The sequence below is a fragment of the Phyllostomus hastatus genome, unplaced genomic scaffold, assembly GCF_019186645.2.
Source record: "Phyllostomus hastatus isolate PE091 unplaced genomic scaffold, TTU_PhHast_1.1 phas_scaffold_114, whole genome shotgun sequence".
NCBI lineage: Eukaryota > Metazoa > Chordata > Mammalia > Chiroptera > Phyllostomidae > Phyllostomus > Phyllostomus hastatus.
Window position 1 is genome coordinate 10885787 of NW_025334006.1, and position 19232 is coordinate 10905018.

General features: G+C 39.4%; 1 protein-coding gene across 1 annotated transcript in view; it reads right to left on the minus strand.

The window, feature by feature from the left end:
* The window catches only part of SND1 (staphylococcal nuclease and tudor domain containing 1), a 416128-nt gene that overhangs the window by 226312 nt on the left and 170584 nt on the right, over positions 1–19232 (minus strand). Inside the window, exon 12 of the mRNA XM_045855549.1 lies at positions 2437–2537. Within this exon, the coding sequence (XP_045711505.1) occupies positions 2437–2537 (101 nt within the window). The remainder of the gene's footprint in view (positions 1–2436; positions 2538–19232) is intronic.

Below are 19232 nucleotides of genomic sequence, written 5' to 3' on the forward strand. Positions count from 1 at the left end.
TTTTCTACAATATTATTTGGAATTGTTTAAGCACAGAGAATTCAGGAAAAATGTAAAATAAAAAAAATCAAGGCAAAGGGAAAATAAAGAGAAGCTGCGAGTGAGACTGGAATATAAAAAGCACACTGCCAGGTAAACCTTCTAGAAATGCACTCTTTGGCACTCAGCCCCCAACAGTCAAACAGAAGTGAAGAACTGTCAGAATTAAGTTTTTAAATGTTGATCAGATAAAAAGAAACCTGTAAGTCCAAGAAACATCTAAGTACTCCCTGTTATGCTCAATATACGGACAGTTTGCAATATAGTAAGCAAACCATTCACAAACTCATTGAACTCCTATCAAATAAATGCTGAATGAGACCACAACAAGGAATAAAAGAGACAAAAATCACTATCTTCAGGGAGCTTGATGTCCAGGGAGAGCTGGTCCCAACAATATCACTAAGTCCTATATTTCTCCCAATTGCAGCTGAGTAGTTTACTCCAAAGTCTAGCTTAGTAGAAACAAATCTAAGAGGGAACTTTATGGCTCTCAGGTAGCCTGCCAAGCTGGTCTAATTCAAGGTAAATACTTTGGTAAATCATAACAAAAATATTATTTCTTACAATCTAACAACAACAACCAGGAAAGAGAAGGTCAAGGTTATCATCCCTGGCAGGAACCTGAAGTACAGATACACGATGTTGTCATTGAGACCAATCAACTGTAGTAACTGACCAAACTGATTAAAAGGTTGGCATTTTCTTCCCAACAATCTAACCAAAACGTTGGCTGGAACCGAGTCACCTGAACCTCTGCAGAAAGGCAGGCTATTCTGAAGGAGTTATCTTGGTCAAAGCCAAGATCAACGCAGTTGAAACCTCAAGGTTTCATTGCATGGGCATGGCCATAACATCCTACATTGCAAAAAAATTTAAATCGGCTGTCTCCAAAACTGACTTAAAAAAAAGGAACAACAACAACAACAACAACAAGAAAAAGGACACCCCCAGAATATCTGATTTTAAGCAGTATAAATTTATGTTAAAAGTATGCCTCAGTGGTACCTAAATAAAAAAATAACCCACTCTAAAAGGTTGTTTAGATAAACAGGAGTGAAAGCCATCTGCCAAAAATAAAGATGTGCATTTTTACAGTAGTGGTGTTGCTTTTACCAGTAATTAGATGGGAGGAGCAGTTATCTACCGAAAGGATTCATTGTCTGTGACAGTAAAATTTGAATATAGGGAATAATAACTTTCCAGCTCTCATAGTACAGAAGCTTGCACCAAGCTCCTAAGTGGTGATGAATTAATAATAAACACTGCAAGTTATACAGATAGAGAATGACCAAAATATTTCCTATATTCTCCCATTTCAAAATTAGCTGGTTTGTCAAGAAACTGCTTCTAACAAAACATGATACCTGTGATGGTGTTAAGGTAACGACATCAAAAGTCTATATTAAGTTCCTCTCGGCCAAAATGAAGTCTCTTATTTGTTATAGGAGAGGTAAGAGTGCCTAAAAATAGTTATCTCCAAATGTGATGATACGAATGAAGGGAAAAGGTTCCCATTCAGTAGGAGAGCTTCTGGAAGGTGCATTTGCTCTAAGATCCCCTTTCCTTTCAGAGGCATGCTGGGACTTAGAGATGTTTCTCCTAACAGACTTCACTGTACTTTCAATGAGACAATCCCCATTTTGATGAGAAACCTATTCTTTTCTTCCCTTCCATCTTGCCCCCTTAAAAGATAAGAAAACTACCAGCTTGGAAACAAATAGCATTTAAGATTGTTAAACAGAGAAGGAAACAATTACCATGCTGGTAGGGTTTATGCAGAGTAAGAACTGCTACTGGGGACTGACTGTTCTAATATTTATTGTGGAAGCATGGCCCAGCAGGCTTCCTCCCTCCCTCATCAGATGCTGCCCTTGAAAGAGCGTTCATCAATCAAGCCTTCAAGAGACTTTGGAATATAACCAGGAGACAGCCCGCACAGTACAAGAGAAAGACCCTGTCATCTACTGATTACACACATCTACACAAAGAAAATGTCCAATTAACCTCTCTTCTTCTTCCCTCTTTTTCTTTTGGGGGGTCGGGGAAGGGAGAAGTTTATAATTGAACTTCCTAAGTAATATGCAGAGAATCTTTCTAACTACTTTAGGATAGTCCCTAGGGCCTGAATGACACTCAATAAATGGCATTATTAATAGTAATAATGTATGCTACATAGTGCCAGGTGCACAGAGCCCAAGAAATCTTAAATAACAATAATAATGAAGTACATGATTAGCTAGTGAGTGATTATAAAGTACTGTGCAAACACAAAGTGCTACACAGGCACATAATCATCATAAATCATTGTGTTAGGAGCAACAGAAAGCAAATCAGGGTGAAAGGAAAGAGAGATGTGAATGAGGAGAGAACTCTTAGTTACGGCGGAGCACTCACATTCCTCCAATGGTGACAGTGGCACAGGTACGCTCTGAAAAGGCAGGCACCGTCTCTGTGGCTGGGCTGGCTGGTCTGATGTAGTCCACAGTCACATTGACCTGAACATAAAAAATCAAGGAAGTTAAGGTTGGAAGTCTGCAACACAGCTCACTAGGAAAAATTTATGTTGGCACAATCATGAAATCTCACCTCATTTACACTTTGATTTTCTGGATCTAATATTTTAAGAAACAACAACTGAAAGACAACTGAGCCACACACTAGTCAAAAATATTTACACAAAAGCTGTAGCTGATAGAGGACTATTATCCAAAATATACCCAAAACTCTTAAATGTCAACCATGAGAAAATGAACAACCCAATTTAAAAATGGGCAAAATACCTGGACATCTCACTAAAAGACTTAGAGATGGCAAATAAGTACATGTAAAGATGTTCCACTTGCCCCAGGTGGTGTGGTTCAGTGGACTGAGTGCTGGCCTATGAACCAAAGGGTTGCTGGTTTGATTTCCAGCCAGGGTACATGCCTGTTGCAGGCCAGGTCCCCAGTAGGGGGTGCTCGAGAGGCAACCACACATTGATGTTTCTCTCCTCTTTCTCCCTCCCTTCACCTCTCAAAAATAAATAAAATCTTAAAAAAAAAAAAAAAAAGATGTTCTATGATGTATGTCATTGGGGAAATGCAAATTTAAACAACTGAGCTACCACTACATACCAATTAGAATAGCCAAAACCTAGAAAACACTGACAACAACAAATGCTGGTGAGGATGTAGAATAGGAATTCTCTTTCCTTTTCAGTGGGAATGCAAAATAGGACCCACTTTGAGACACAGTTTGGGGGTTTCGTACAAAACTAAACATACTTTACCATACATTCCAACAGCAGAAAACTTACACAAAAATTTGCATAAAGTTGTTTATAGTAAGCTTTATATATAATTGCCAAAACTTGGAAGCAACCAACACATCCTTCAGTAGTTGGATAAATAAACTGTGGTTCATGAAGTCAAAGAAATGTTATTCAGTGCTAAAAAAAATGAGCTATGAAACCATGAAAAGACATGGAGGAAGTACATATTACTGAAGGAAAGAAGCCAATCAAAAAAAGCTACATATGATATAATTTCACTGTGGCATTCTGGAAAAGGCAAAACTATGAAGAAAGTAAAAAGATCAGTTGTTGCCAGGGGCTAGGGGAACAACACAGGGATGAACAGGCACAGCAGCAGATTTTTTACAGCAGTGAAACTCCTCTGTATGATACCGCAGTGAGGGATCCGTGGCACTGCACACTTACCCAAACCCACAGAAAGCACAGCATCGAGAGTGAGCACCAGTGTAACCACCTGCAGACTCTGGATGATGATGCGTCAGTGCAGGTTCATGTAGGTTGTAAGAAATGTACCACTGGTGGGGGGCTGTGACAGTATCAAGCGGGGCTTGGGGGAGGACAGGAACTCAGTACTTTCTGCTCAATTTTGCTGTGAACCTTAAAAAAAAAGGTGACTGATACCAAAAGACAGACCAATAGCTAAACATTTAAGACCCCAACGAAATCATACTGGTCAGAGCAGAGGTTTTGAGTGTCCCTGAAGGCCCCCTTCATATTACGGTAAAGCAGTTCTTTAACCTTCAGACCTCTCTAAAGTCAGACTTTAAAATATATGAGATGCCTCTACAGAAAAACTGCATGTAATTTCAGTCTGCCATGAATTCTCAAGGGCCACGTTAAGAACTATCAGGAAGAATAAACAAGATGACCAACACAAAGATGCTTGGGACTGGTTTCACAGTTTTGTGAGTCAAAATGTATGGCTAACTACACCTAATACCAAAAAAGCTGGCATTAGGAAATTCTGAAAACAAGATTAGAATGGACCAGAAGAACCTTTACATGTTGAGTTAAGAAAGGATATGTATACAAATAGGTTAGAAAGTAAGGAGCCTAAAATAGGAAAGCTGGTTAATCCTAGTTTACACTAAGTATATGGATTATAGACATAATGAGTAATGCTTTTTCTTTATGAAACCTGTTAAGATAAACACGTTTATTTGCCAAAAGAAAAGTATGTAATAACCCTTAGCAAATATACGAGGTCGGTTTTTATAATTAAGGTATATGTTTGGCTTGGATCATGGCCAAGGTTTCATACCTGTACCAAAGAGACACACTGGGTTTAGCAGCCTGAAGCCAGCCCCACAGCCTGAAAGCCCAGAATCCCATTTTCTAAATATGTCTTTAGTTTCCACTGATCAGCTTAAAACACATAGCACAAGCTTCAAGTTCAACCACATTGCTAGTGGGTACCATTAAAATCCTTTCAAACTGTTCTTCAAAAACTCATTTTAAAATGAATATGGAAATTTTGAAAAGGACAGCTGCCTCAAAATTCCAACAATTAGATCACTCAATTACTTGAACACTCCATCTGATGACCTATTTTAAAATTGATTTTTAGAGAAGAGTTGGGGGGGGGGGGGACACATCAATTTGTTGTTCCATTTATTTATGCATTCATTGGTTGCTTTTTGTATGTGCCCTGACCAGGGATCGAAACTACAACCTTGAGGTTTTGGGACAATGCTCTAACCAAATGAGCTACCCGGCTATCTAATCATGTTTTAAAAGCAACAAAGAGCTATGCTAGAGAGAAAGCCAATTAAGAGCCAAAAGTTAAAAGCACTGTCATAATACAATAACATAGAAAAGAAGACAACATGAAGAATGACTTCTACCATCAGGTGTCTGCACTGAAATTATTGCTTCATCTCATCAACTTTCTAAAGCTAAGGAGATGGGTACATGTGAGGAACATGACCAGACTGGGGTGGGGCTAAGGCTGAACAACTTCTACCTCCAACAAAAAGGTTTCAGTAGTTTCTCTGTGTGCAGCCAGCCAGAGTTAGGGGAAGGAGTGGGAGGTCTACACACAGAGATTCAAATCCTCCAGAGGGAAGAAGGTCTCTATGCATCTACATTGGTACACTTGACTCACCTCCGGCAAAGTCCTACAACAAATCTACAGAAGCAGGAAGAGGGCCAGGAGTACACTTGGATATCTTCTGAAGTCATGGCAAAATCACACAGTAGTGTAGAGAGAAGCTCAACGGTGCCCACACCATGGAATGTGAAGTAACTCAGGGCCATAGTACGAAGGGGCACAGTCATAGTGTATGGTCCAATTTGGGGCATTTGGTGGGAACTCAAACAATACATGGAGATAAGTAAGGAGGTCCATATAACTTTTCACTTAATCCATCTAACAAGGTCAAGCCCTCAGTTCTATTACCACAGGAAAGAAATACATCCCTACTTAAGAACAAACTAAGTGAAACTCAAAAGTTACCTTGCACCAACCCATGCCAAGCCTCCTCCTCAGCAGACAGGAGTGAAGAGCAGCTCTTTAGTGCCAAATACACTGCACAAAGTCACATTAGCTCTCTACTCAGAAGGAATGCCAATTTATCAAGAAGGCCACTTGCATGGTAGTGGTGGTAGTGGTGAGCACGGGGGTGAGAAGTGATGGTGGGGGGTAATGATAATAAACAAAAATGAACACTGAGCATTTCATTTCCCTCCAAAAGGCCAAAAGACATGATATCCCCAAAAATGTCTCTCAGGGAGATCAATGGGAAGAGAAAAAAAAAAGTATTTAATCTTCAATAAACAAAAGAACCAAAAGCTACATTTACCTGCCAACTACTTTTTTCCCTATATCTAGAGAAAGAGAACTGAAAATAAGTAGGAAAATAAAGAGCTCACTGGGGAGGCATCATTATTAAAGAAAATCTCACATACAAATGAGGCCCTGAGAATAACCCACAGCCAAGACACACACCTGCAGGCAGCTATGACAAATCAGGAATTAAAGTCAACGTGTAATTAGCATTTATGTCCCTCTCCTGTGGATTCTGAGATCTGCCCCCCTACCTTGGAGTTTTTCATCCCTAGATACTCACCACTGGCTTGTCAACCACTTGGAGAAATAAAAACCCGCACAGTTTAAATAGTTTCAGTTAAACAACTGCAAATATTAGCAATGTCTTTGTCTGAATAAATGATAACCTGAATTTTGTGGCTGCGGGTAAGTACCTAAGGGATGGCAGAGTTAGAGAGACGTAATGGGATAATGCAGATGAGGTTCCCATTTGTGTAGCAAAGACACTCCTGGAAGGTCTGGTATACAAGCACGCACCTGACACAAAAGCAGGTCCTGATCCCTTTACACAGAGAGGACTATTAGCTAGGGGTGCTTTCTTGGTCCCACCCGTCATTCTCTTTCCTATCACATCTTTGTTCTCACTTTTTCGTCACCTGGAAAATGAGCACACTAGACTAGAACATCAGAGCATGACGACACTCTAGAATTCTAAAAAGATAACTTAGTTCAAAATTGTGTACTACATAATGGTTTCTTGGATCTGTGTAATGATGAGGCAAACTGAGCCTTTCTTAAAATGGATGGAAATGTTTTTCAGTTATATTTTTGTGAGCCTCTCTTAGGTAAGATTAAGGTTTCTCTTCAGGTACTCCCCAAACCAATACACCTGTGCCAATCAATGCCAGCCCACTGCGGGAGCCAGGAGAACAAAGAGATCCACTCTGTGCCAATCTATGTAAACCATAGAGCCTGGCACGTGTTAGGGGAGCCATACCTTGTGAGTGTGCTCCCTAGATGCTTCAAGCTCCCTCCCTTTCTCCTTTGCCTACACCTTGTTTTCAGTAAACCTTCTTTTGAATGCTTTGCCTCCTCTCGATTTCTATCCTGAGGGGTGGGGCAAGAACCCCTTCCCAGGTGACAATCCCTACCTTACACTTACTAGAATAAACTGGAACACATAGAGTGTAAGCTCCCAGAGAGGGGCAACCATGTCTTTTATTCACCAAAACTACTGTCTTAGGGCCTGTACCATAGAAGGGTGTATAATAAGTATTTGTTTCATGAATAGAGATATGTAATCAGGAAACCAAACAACAAAATTCGGAAGGACACTTTTGAAATGAGGGGGTTAGGCATTCTGAAAACCATTTTATCAAGCTGCTGACAATTCTGCTGCCCTATTAACAAAAATACATTAAAGAATGAGGGAGAGGAGGAGTATTTTGAAATTGTAATAAAGCTTTAATCAAAACCATTCCTATAACAGATTAAGCAAGCAAAACATATATCATTTCCCACATTATTTGTTTTTCAAAGAGGTTCAAAAGGGAGGGAGGGAGGAAAAGGGTAGCAGGCAATCTAATTCATATTTGGTTCATGAGATTGTGGAGTTTTTCTTAAAAGCCATTTCAAGGACCCTTCAGAGGAACTAAAATGAGAATTAGGACTGAATTTACATCTTAATCTCTTATAAAGACCGGAAGCAGTTTAGTACAAAAGAACAGCTTTGGGCCACATATAAGGAATTCCGAGGATCTATGAATATTCTTCACATAACTAATCACTACATAAGTCTCAAACCATCAAAGAACTTCAACCTGATAATGCTGATGATAATGAAATAACAAAATCTGAACTACCTATGCATAAAAGATAAGGTAGGGGGAAAAAAACAACTGCATACCCACATTTCCTTGGCAGAGCCTGAGTTTAGTTTTCATATAACTAGGGCTATCATGTGTAGCTATTTACATAATTGACATATAATCCCACCCACTATTCCATGTGGCCGATCATAAATTCACAAAGAGCTGTAATAAATACCCTGTCTCTCAAAATGAGCTCTTATGTGACCTGTCACTCTCAAGACAGAACTTCCAGGTAGCCATGAAAAGCCTCTACGCACCCCAGGTACAGAAAAGACAGTATCATCTAAGCGAGTGCAGCTAATACAGCCTGGAGACACAAGTAATTAGTATAAAATGTTTTGTTAGAACGAGAGAACAAACTCTGGAGCTGCTATGCTGATGTGTATGAACTGTGTGAACTTGGGTAAGTTATTTAACTTCTCTGTGCTTCAATTTAACATGGATATCTCTGCCTATCTTGCTGTTATAAGAAGAAGTGCATTAATATACATGAGGCATTTAGAGCAGGGTCTGACTCATAGTAAGCTCTATGAGTCAGTTATTTTTAGATAAACATATACTGATTTTCTTAAAGGAGAGCGTAGCACACAGTAACTGCTAAATAAGTATCCACAAGATAAATAAAGACACCTAGACACAGACAGACACACACACACACACACACACACGATGAATGTTGACTTAAATCATTAGACTACTGAAATCATAGGGAAGACTCAATTAAATACACTTTTCTCCTTAAGGAACCATAGCAAACAAGAATATATACCTCATGCATATTCATTCCAACTTAGAAATAAATAGGGCTTATTTTAAAGAATGATATACTATTTAGTATTTATTTAGACATTTTCCAGATTAATTTTGCAGTACCAATTACTGGAGATTTTATTCTACTGAATATAATTGAAGCAGAGTATAGGGAATCATCTCAATTAATAGGTTAACAAAGATATTTTGGGAGAATACTCTTTGCCTTACAAAATTAGGAAGACAATGAACAAAAAGACCAAGTTTCCATTTGCTTTGAACATGACAGAAGCTTCCATAATGCTCCTCAATATTTATGTATTCTCACTCTTCTTTTACTGCTAAAAAGCACCTTATGTAATTACTCTAAAAATATATGAGCTATGTATTTTTCTACATTTTAAAACACATTTTAGTCACCAATTCATCTAGATATAGGATGAGCTTCAAAACAAACTGCTGGGGAGGCCCATGGTTCTGCTTCCAGACACGCTCTCGGCTCACCTCCCGGGTGAGCAGCAAGCACGGGAGGGGCTGGCTACTCAGTGCAAGAGGATGTCAAGCTTACCTCCTCCTAGGCAACCAGTGTGGCAAGAAAACAATGAGAGTCACAAGTGGGAGCAAAACACGCAACTTTACATTTCCTAATAACATTTAAAAATGAAAAAAGAGAACAGATGAAGTTATTTTTAAAAACATTTCTTATTTAGCTCAAAATATCTCAGATGTTATCTCCATTTGGACCAGCCACAATTCAAGTGCTCAACAGCTGCATACAGTTGCCACACGGGGCTGTCAGGCACAGGAGTCTAAGCCTCACTCCTCTATTGCATTATCTAGCTTTTGCGGTTCTAACTTTATTTCTCCCTGGGAACTTTTGTTATCTTCTATTTTGTGAATACTTGTAAACAGTCTTAAACCATATATGAAAAACCATGGTATGAAAAACGTTTAGCCTTTATTTTATTTAAAAAAATATGTTACCTCACTAGACTAGAAAGACAAGGCAATTCCTTTTTTTAGTTTCAAAAAAGAATCTGGGTGAAATAATAAATTTTAGAAAGGGAAAAAAATTCCTCCAATTTATAACTAACCAATACTTTGATGAAGATACTTTTCCGGAACTTCTATCAGTTCAATGGCAGTACTTTATTTATTCTTGCTTTGCTGACACAATTCTAGAATTCCTTACCTTAGTGTCTGAAATTTATTCTAATGGATGGATGGTGACTAGAAATTCAGGTGAAAGAAATATGGTTTTGTAGTTATGAATAATGCTTCTGCTGACTACTGATATTATTAAAAAGAAAATGAGCAACTGGTAGATGTGAACTATTTATTTTTATAACCATAATCCAAAGCTGAAATTTATATGCTCCATTAGCACATCTTTGAGCTCTGGTATCTGTTAAATGAAAACTTTCACAGATACACTGACAAAAGATTATACAACTACACTGCAAAGATAAACCAATGCTCCCTATTTCTCCAATCCAGCCTAGATGTATGCTGTAACATCCCCTTCAAAATCACTGTAATCAGCTGCTGAGGCTGGTTGTTTACTCACACATATTCATGTTGCTTTCTCCCATCTACAATTTCACATTTCATTTTCATCAACCGGATGTTAATCTATACTGCTCACAAAACTCTATAAGCAAAGTCAAGGGACTTTCTTCTTGCTACATCTGTGGCAAAATGAACCCCTTACCACCACTCCCCACTCCCAACTCCCCTGCTGAAAGAGCAGAGGCTTTTTTTATCTGTTTTGAGGGAAGAGGTAAAATCCAGCTTAACACAGGGCCACTAGGGACATTAAGAAATTCTATCTGACATTAGGCATTCACTGAAGTGGACATCGGTGCTCTATAATAAACATTAGGTTTGGTAAATATTTAATTAGAAGCCTACACTGGCATGAGACCCACAAATATAAGTGAAACCATTTCATATAAGGGGCCACTAGAGATTGTTATCACTACTTCTGGAAATCTTTGCCAATATGACAACAACCATGTCATTAAAATCGACCAGATATATACTGCACCATTTATAGTATGAGAGGAATAATAGGCACATATAAATTATTATGGAAACTCAGTCTGACAACGGAAAATAGTTCAAGTAAATCTGATAGAGATCACAGAGAAAAAACAGAGGGCACTATTTGAAAACAACCTTGCAGCTGCCAGAATTTTCTTTAATCCTCTTGATTCAAGAGCTTATAAACCTACAAATACATTTAAAAAGTGTATTTGTGCTAGTGCCCTGACCATTCTCTCACTCACTACTATATCATGGTGTAACTCATCCCAGTACCTAATTTTAACGCCAACTGCTTGTCCCTCAAGAAGAATGCTGGGGCCCTAGAAGCACTACTGAAAACTGCCCCTGTGCCCCCTGCATGTCTCATCTTACTCCTCACGAGAGCGACAATCTCCTCCTGCCTTCTCTGGAGGATAGAAGTTGAGTGTGGATCTTTTTTCTCCTTTATACAAGTGTCAATCACATTCATCTGTGTCCAAAATTTCCAAGGTCAGCATCAGTCAGGGGAAATTAAATCACTTCGTCCAGAACTCTCCCTGGAGGAGTTCCAGCCAAACAAGCAGCACAAATATACAGAGATACTTATGCCTTTGTGAAGAATACACACAATGTCACCCAGTCTTCAAAACAACAATGGTAACAAAACTATGATGCGAAGCTTAGGGACATAAAGAAAGGGGGTGTGCTTAATAACATCTAAGAAAAATTACTGGGGAAAAAAGGATATCATTAAGACATGGATAAAAAACAGAGGTTATGTTACATTTTCTCTGCAAACACACGCCAGTCTGTGAAGGCAATGTCTCCACTCACCGCAAGACAAAACTGGAACACCTGAGCAATAAAAGTGGGGGCTAAAGTATTCAGCCTGCCAAGAGTTCCAATAAATTCTATTGCTCTGGGGGTTAAGTATTGTCTGGGTGAGCAAAGTCAGTATAGAAAAGCCCTCCTTCATTCACTACAGTTCGGAGAACACCCATTTCTCCAGCATGCCCATGAGCTGGCATTTAGAAATCACTCAGACAAAGGAAATATATTTATATTCAGTTAAGTTAACTAAAGCTCACACTTAGAATGGTTTATTGGACTAAAAGAAGCGTGCCATGACCTCAAAGGAGAATTATGAAGAAAAATATAATTCTTAAGGCCTGTGAATGGCACAAAGAAAAACAGCTCACGGATGCTGCTCTTCTGTTACATAAAATATTTTTGATTTTGTCCCAAGGAAAGATTCCAAGATGGTCAGGTGTTAACATCATAGGTCTTTCTTACTTTACACACGCCAGCCTCTCCCTGTATTTCACACAGAACATAGAGGCCTACAAAATGAAACGAGGTTCCTTGATCAAAGGCACAGCGTGCATAGAGCAATAACACTTAAGGTCAATGTCTGAAACTCCACGCAGACACTGATCAAAGACCAACTTGAGTTGCATTAAGGTCTCCTGACTTATAGCTATTGTTTTAAAAAACAGTATATATGCATACAGCCAATCCTCAGGCCACAAACACATTACATATTCAGAAACTAGGTGATTAGCACTGAACAATAAACAGGTCAAACGGTGTTTTCATCACAAACAGCCCAAATTCATGAAGTAAGCTAGCTCTAGGCAGCTGTATAGACGAAGAAGCCTTCTCCCAGGCTCATAGTTAGTTCTCCAGTGTCCACAACTAACCTTATCAGGGACAAGAAGGAAAATTATTGCTCAGGCTATTCAAAAAATTAAAAACAGAATTACTATAAGACCCAGCAATTCTATATTTGGATATATAAAGACCTAATACCTGACCTGGATATAAATATAATATAAAGACCTAATATAAAGACCTGGATATAGCGACCTAAAAGAACCGAAAGCGGGGTCTCAGAGATATTTGCACCCTGTGTTTATAGGAGCATGATTCACAATAACCAAAAGGTGGAAGCAATCCATAAATCCATCAATGGATGAATGGATACACAAAAGGTGGTATAAACATAAAATGGAGTATTATTTAGCCATAAAAAGAAAGGATATTTGGCACATGCTGTGATTTAGCTGGACCTCAAGGACATTAGGCTACATGTAATAAGCAGTCAGAAAATCAGAATACTGTACAATTCCACTGAAGTGAGAGACCTAGAGTAGCCCAACTCAAAGAAACAAAGCAGAATGGTGATTGCTGGGGGCTGGAGGGAGGAGGGAATAGAGAATGTTACTTAATAGGCACAGAATTTTGGTTTTGTAACATGGAGTTCTGGAGATTGGCTGCATGACAATGTGAGTATATTTAACACTACCTAACTGTATGTACACTTTAAATTGGCTAAGATGATAAATTTTATGCCATGTGCATTTTACCACAATTGAATATATGTTTTTGCATGGCAATCCTACCAACACATTCCACAAGACAGTAACTTAGCAGCATGAGCCAGGCCGAGGCCAGACAATTCTTACTCCAACCAAAACCAGTTTAACGTAAAATCTTCAGGAAATTCAAGAGGATACTTGCATCACATTCCCAGAAAAATAGGTGGTTCACCAAAGGCAGTAATAATTAGAACACATGTCCAATAACCCATTTAAACAGAAGGAAAAGTCCAAGGTGGATAAATTATTCCCTTTCTCAGTATATGAAATATCTTCTCTTGCTTTACAAAAAGTGGAGCCAAGTCAAGCAAATGTGACAGTACCACATGTCTAACTAAACGTACCTCCTTCACCATTTCTCAGAGGCAGCCATAGAGTGGGGTACAGTAGTCTATGGCTCACTGACTTCCTATAAAATTGTCAAATATTTTTGGATGTCTTGTGCTCCGACCATTCCCACTATGAGGAATAAACCTCCCCTGGAGATCTGTCAGTGCAGATCTATACGTTTGGGGAATTTTCATTGTGTCCACCATAATTTTTCACCTCTATCCAGTTTTCCAGTTGAGTTTATTTAGTTATTCATTTTTTTGTCTAATGAGCCTTCTTCCATTTTTATGTGTTTTTCTGTGGTATTTTTCACTGTTAGCAGAAACCAAAATTGGTATACTCTTGGAGGTCAAACTGGCAATTTTACTAATGTTTAAAGTGTGGATGTCATTTGACCCAGCGACTCTACATCTAGGAATTTAGTCTATAGAAACAAAGATGCATATGTAAGCACTCTGTCCTTTGTATCGACGGTAGTTTAACATAAATGCATAATTACAAATTGTGATCTAAGTTGCACGAGACCATGAGTCCCAAGCTGGCTGTCATCACAGCTATTTGTTTTCCACTAGTGTGTTACTAGCACTTCTCAAATATACAGTTGCTGTTAAAAACAAAGGAAAACTATGCATTCTGCAAAGAGAAAAAAAGCAAATGCACAATGGCACATACGATATTACCCTGTCTGGTAGGAAAAGATTCAGGGAAACATACAGAAACAGAATCTGAAGGAATATATCTAACACTGTTAGAAGGGCTTGCCTCCAAAGGTACAATTATAGGGTACTTTCAATTTTACACTATCTATCACTATGAATTTCTGAAATTAAAAAAATTTAATTACATTTGGAAGAGAAGGATTGATTTTTTTAAAAATAAAACAAATGGTCAGCTGAAATACAATATACAAGGTAACAAGTGTCTTCATTTAAAAATGAAACAAACAAACAAAAAAACTGGCCTGTTCACAAGCACAAACTTGAGTGTTACTATTTCATCACACTTTTTCCCAGGCTGAGGCAGGGACACCACTCAGTAATGTCTGCCAACCAATAAGAATTAGGCAGGGCAGGCTATACACTGTTAGAAGGACACAATTGTGAGGGCTTCCGGGTGCCCAGTGGTGTACTGTTTCCATGGCAGGTGGGCATCACTATCTGCAAATGAACTGCCAATCTCACTGTGAGCTGAGAATGATGCTGCCACCACCACCTGCCTGCCATATGTTTTCTCTACTTGTCACGCAACAAGGAAGTGCATTTTGGCATGCTGGTCACTGACAGGTCTGATACTACTGGTTAATGTTTGTTATACCTCCCAGCAGCCCTACATATAGCTGAGGAATTGTAAGTGAAGGATACAAAATAATCTTTTGCCAGCTGACCATTCACCAAACCCCAACATTCTGCAGCGAACTAGCCAGCAATTCTTCCTTTAGCTCCTAGGCCAGGAGCTACTAATGTCTAAAGGGCTGTACCTCATCTCCAGTTCATGCCCTGTGATCCTGTTTCCCATTAGTACAGTGGATGAAGAGCACAAATTTGTCACTGCAGCAAAGTCAATTCATTCTGTCTCCCTAAATCATCATAGTGCAGTCAATAAAAAGTGATGTTAACCAGATTAGCAAAGAGTGTGACATTATGAGTCACTATCTCACGGTAGCAGATAATCTGAACTTAATGAAATATGGTAAAAGATGCTTGAAGTACCAATAAACTGCCTCTACAGCCATTGCCCCTATTAACAGAACTCAGAACAGAAACAACAGCCACTGTTTAGGATGCCAAAAATGATACACACAGAAGCTACGGAAAGAGTCTTCCAAAAAAAATACATTCCCTATAGGCGTTACTCTCTTGATGGCTGCATTTGCTTTCCAGTTTCCTTGCGCATACTCAAAGTGAACTGAGCTGTAATGCAGGTTTCAAGGACCCTCATATCATTACTTAGTCTGTCTGAATATATATTCTTGGTAAACACTGCAATGTATCTCTTCCCGACATGTCATGTGTGGTAATTTCTATGGGCTGCTCTTCCTATCAGCTGACCCAATTCCTCTCCTGCCTCCAACCCTTAAGAGCCCACAGTGGAAAAAACCAGTGGTGAACTCTTCTACAACACACTTGCAATGGAATAAACATGAAGACCCAATAAGCTCTCCTCAGTAACTCAGCATGGAAAGAATTCTTGTGCTTATGAGATAGTATCACAAAAATAGGAAAGTTGTTGTACTCAGATAACTTTGAGGTATAAACTTGTTAATCTGATCATCAGAAGATTACTCTAAGAATACAGTGATGTTTACACTAAAAAATCAGCAACTGAAGTTTCTAACTAGACAAAAGAATTTATTGCAATCACTGGCCAAGAACTTCATGCAAACTATCCCAAGAAGAGACTTTCAAACAATCTCAAAAGAACAAAGTCCAATCACTTAAAGAATACATTCCAGAACAACTTACAGGTGCAGGAATATCAAACTTTCTGTATTAGAAAAAGAGCAAGCAAAAATCCACATATATATAATATGTATTATTATATATAAATATATATACATCACAGAACAGTGAGACATTAAATATATTAAAAAACAAGAATAAAGTTTCAGATTAATTGTGTGCTGAAATAAAAAGTACAGATCCATAAATATTGTGTATTTATTTTCTCTGTAAAATACAAGCCAAGATGCATAGGCATGTTTTAATAGTGATGCACTTATAAAAGTAGAACCTGCAATAAGAAATGGTTACAACTGACATGAGTTTATAAATTGAAATGTTGTGCCATGTGTAATGAGTATTCTGTTAGTGACATTTGATAAAATTCCTGTGAGTAAACATCACAATAAACATAGGAATACAGCAATTAGGAGCAGCTTCAGGTGTGTGTGTGTAGGAGCAGGCAATGTGGCAGAAGACATCAAGATCAAGATGAAGAACTACAAGACAACCCCTTTTGATAGCAACTTCCCCAACCAGAACCAGACCAGGACTATTAACGGAACTACCTGAACTTCCACCCCTGTGGGAACACAATGACCACTAAATGGGGTGATGTCTCCGTGTGTGAATGGTACCAGTGTGTGTACAAGTCCCTTTGAGTCGGCCTGAGATGACTGCATGGCAGAAGGCACATTTCCTGGGAAGATCTGAACTGGCTGCACCCTACCTGTCCTCTGTCCTCCATCCTTCTCCCAGGGAGGTAAAGGGGGACCTGGGTACCTCTCACCCTAGGATCCTGACTAATGGATTAACTAATAATAAATACTCATTGGAAAAGTATTTAAAAAAAAAAAAAAAGAGCCCTGGCTGGTGTAGCTCAGTTGGTTGAGCGTGGGCCTGCAAACCAAAGGGTTGCCAGTTTGATTCCCAGTCCAGGGCACATGCCTGGGTTGCTGGCTGGTTCCCCAGTAAGGGGCATGTGAGAGGCAACCACATGTATGATGTTTCTCTCCCTCTCTTTCTCCCCTCCCCCCTAAAAATAAATAAATAAAATCTTTATTAAAATAAGAATATAGCAATTAAATCAGTAAAATATTCAATAAGAAGTATGGGCTTCAAAAGTCTAAAAGAACATCATACATTTGTTAGGAAATTGTAGACATGTTACAGAAACTCTGATCAGAAACAAATAGAAAAAAAACAGACTTCCGGCCAAGATGGAGGCATAAGAGACACACTGTGCCTCCTCGTACAAACAAAAGAAGGACAACAACAATTTAAAAACAAAAAACAACCAGTACTGACAGAGAATTGAACTGTATGGAAGTCTGACGACCAAGGAGTTAAAGTAGACATATTCATCCAAACCAGTAGGAGGGACGGAGTCGGGCAGCTGGGCGGAGAGGGGTTGCAGCAAAGTGGTGGCTGGCAGACCCCAGGCACGCAGGAGGTGGCTGGCGGACCCAGTGAGGCAGTGGATTATGGAGAGGCACAGTGCACAAGGCAGCTGGCGGATCAGACAGTCCCACATTCTTACACAAATAAACCAGGTGACACTGGGGAGTGAGACAAACTGAGCAACCCAGGGTCCCAGCACGGGGAAATAAAGCCTCAAAACACCAACTAAAACCACCTGTGGGGGTTGAGGTACTGAGAGAAACTCCCAGCCTCAGGAGAGTTTGTTGGAGAGACCCATGGTGTCCTGGAACGTACACAAACCCACCCATGGGAGAATCAGCACCAAAAGGGCTCAATTTGCTTGTGAAGTGGTGGAAGGGACTGAAAACCAGCAGAGAGTGGAGCAAGCACCATTGTTCCCTCTTGGACCCCTGCCCCACATAGTGTCACAACCCAGCGACTGGGTTGCCCTGCCCTGGTGAACACCTAAGGCCCTGCCCCTCACTACGTAACAGGCATACTGAGACCAAAAAAAAAAAAAAAAAAAAGCCCAAATGAAAGAACAGATCAAGGCTCCAGAAAAAACACAACTAAGTGACGAAGAGGTAGCCAACCTATCAGATGTACAGTTCAAATCACTGGTAATCAGGATGCTCACAGACTTGGTTGAACCTGGTTGCAAATTAGATGAAAAAATGAAGGCTATGCTAAGTGAAATAAAGGAAAATGTACAGGAAACCAATAGTGATGGGAAGGAAACTCAGACTCAAATCAATAGAGTGGGCCAGAAGGAAGAAAGAAACCTCCAATCAGAAAAGGATGAAGAAACAAGAATTCAAAAAATGAGGAGAGACTTACGAACCTCCAGGATATCTTGAAACATTCCAACATCCGAATTATAGGGGTACCAGAAGGGGAAGAGGAAGAGCAACAAGTGGAAAACTTATTTGAACAAATAATAAAGGAGAATTTCCCCAATCTGGCAAAGGATATAGACTTTCAGGAAGTCCAGGAAGCTCAGAAAGTCCCAAAGGAGTTAGACCCAAGGAGGAACACACCAAGGCATATCATAATTACATTAGCCAAGGTAAAAATGAAGGAGAGAATCCTAGAAGCCGCAAGAGATAAGGGGACAGTAACCTACAAAGGAGTTCCCATCAGTCTGTCAGCTGATTTCTCAAAAGAGACCTTGAAGGCAAGAAGGGGCTGGAAAGAAGTATTACAAGTCATGAAAGGCAAGGACCTCCATCCAAGATGGCTCTATCCAGCAAAGCTTTCATTTAGAATAGAAGGGCAGATAAAGTGCTTCTCAGATAAGGTCAAGTCAAAGGAGTTCATCATCACCAAGCCCTTATTATATGAAATGTTAAAGGGACTTATCTAAGAAAAAGAAGATAAAAGACGTGCACAGTAAAATGACAGCAAACTCACAATTATTAACAACCACACCTAAAACAAAAACAAAAACAAACTAAACAACTAGAATAGGAACAGAACCACAGAAATGGAGATCACATGGAGGGTTAGCAACAGGGGAATGGGAGGAGGATAGAGGGGGGAAAAGATGCAGAGAATAAGTAGCATAGATGGTAGAAAATAGACAGGGGGAGGGTAAGAACAGTATGGGAAATGTAGAAGCTAAAGAACTTATAAGTATGACACATGTGTAGGAGGGTGCAGCCAGAGGGTCCCCAAAAGAAGGATTTGTAATGGGGTTCAGAACTCAAGGTGTCCAGGAAATATTGGAAAGATATATAGGATGTCCTTACCCTCCAACACAGGTATGAGTTGGGGGAAGGGATACATGGAGCAGGGCCATTGAGAGTTGTTTTGCATAGCAACAGCTTTGCAGCTAACCTCTGGTGTGGTCATTTAACACATCTATAACCTTTAACTGGTTGCACAGATATATTAAATAGCTGTGGCCATGCTCTGAGC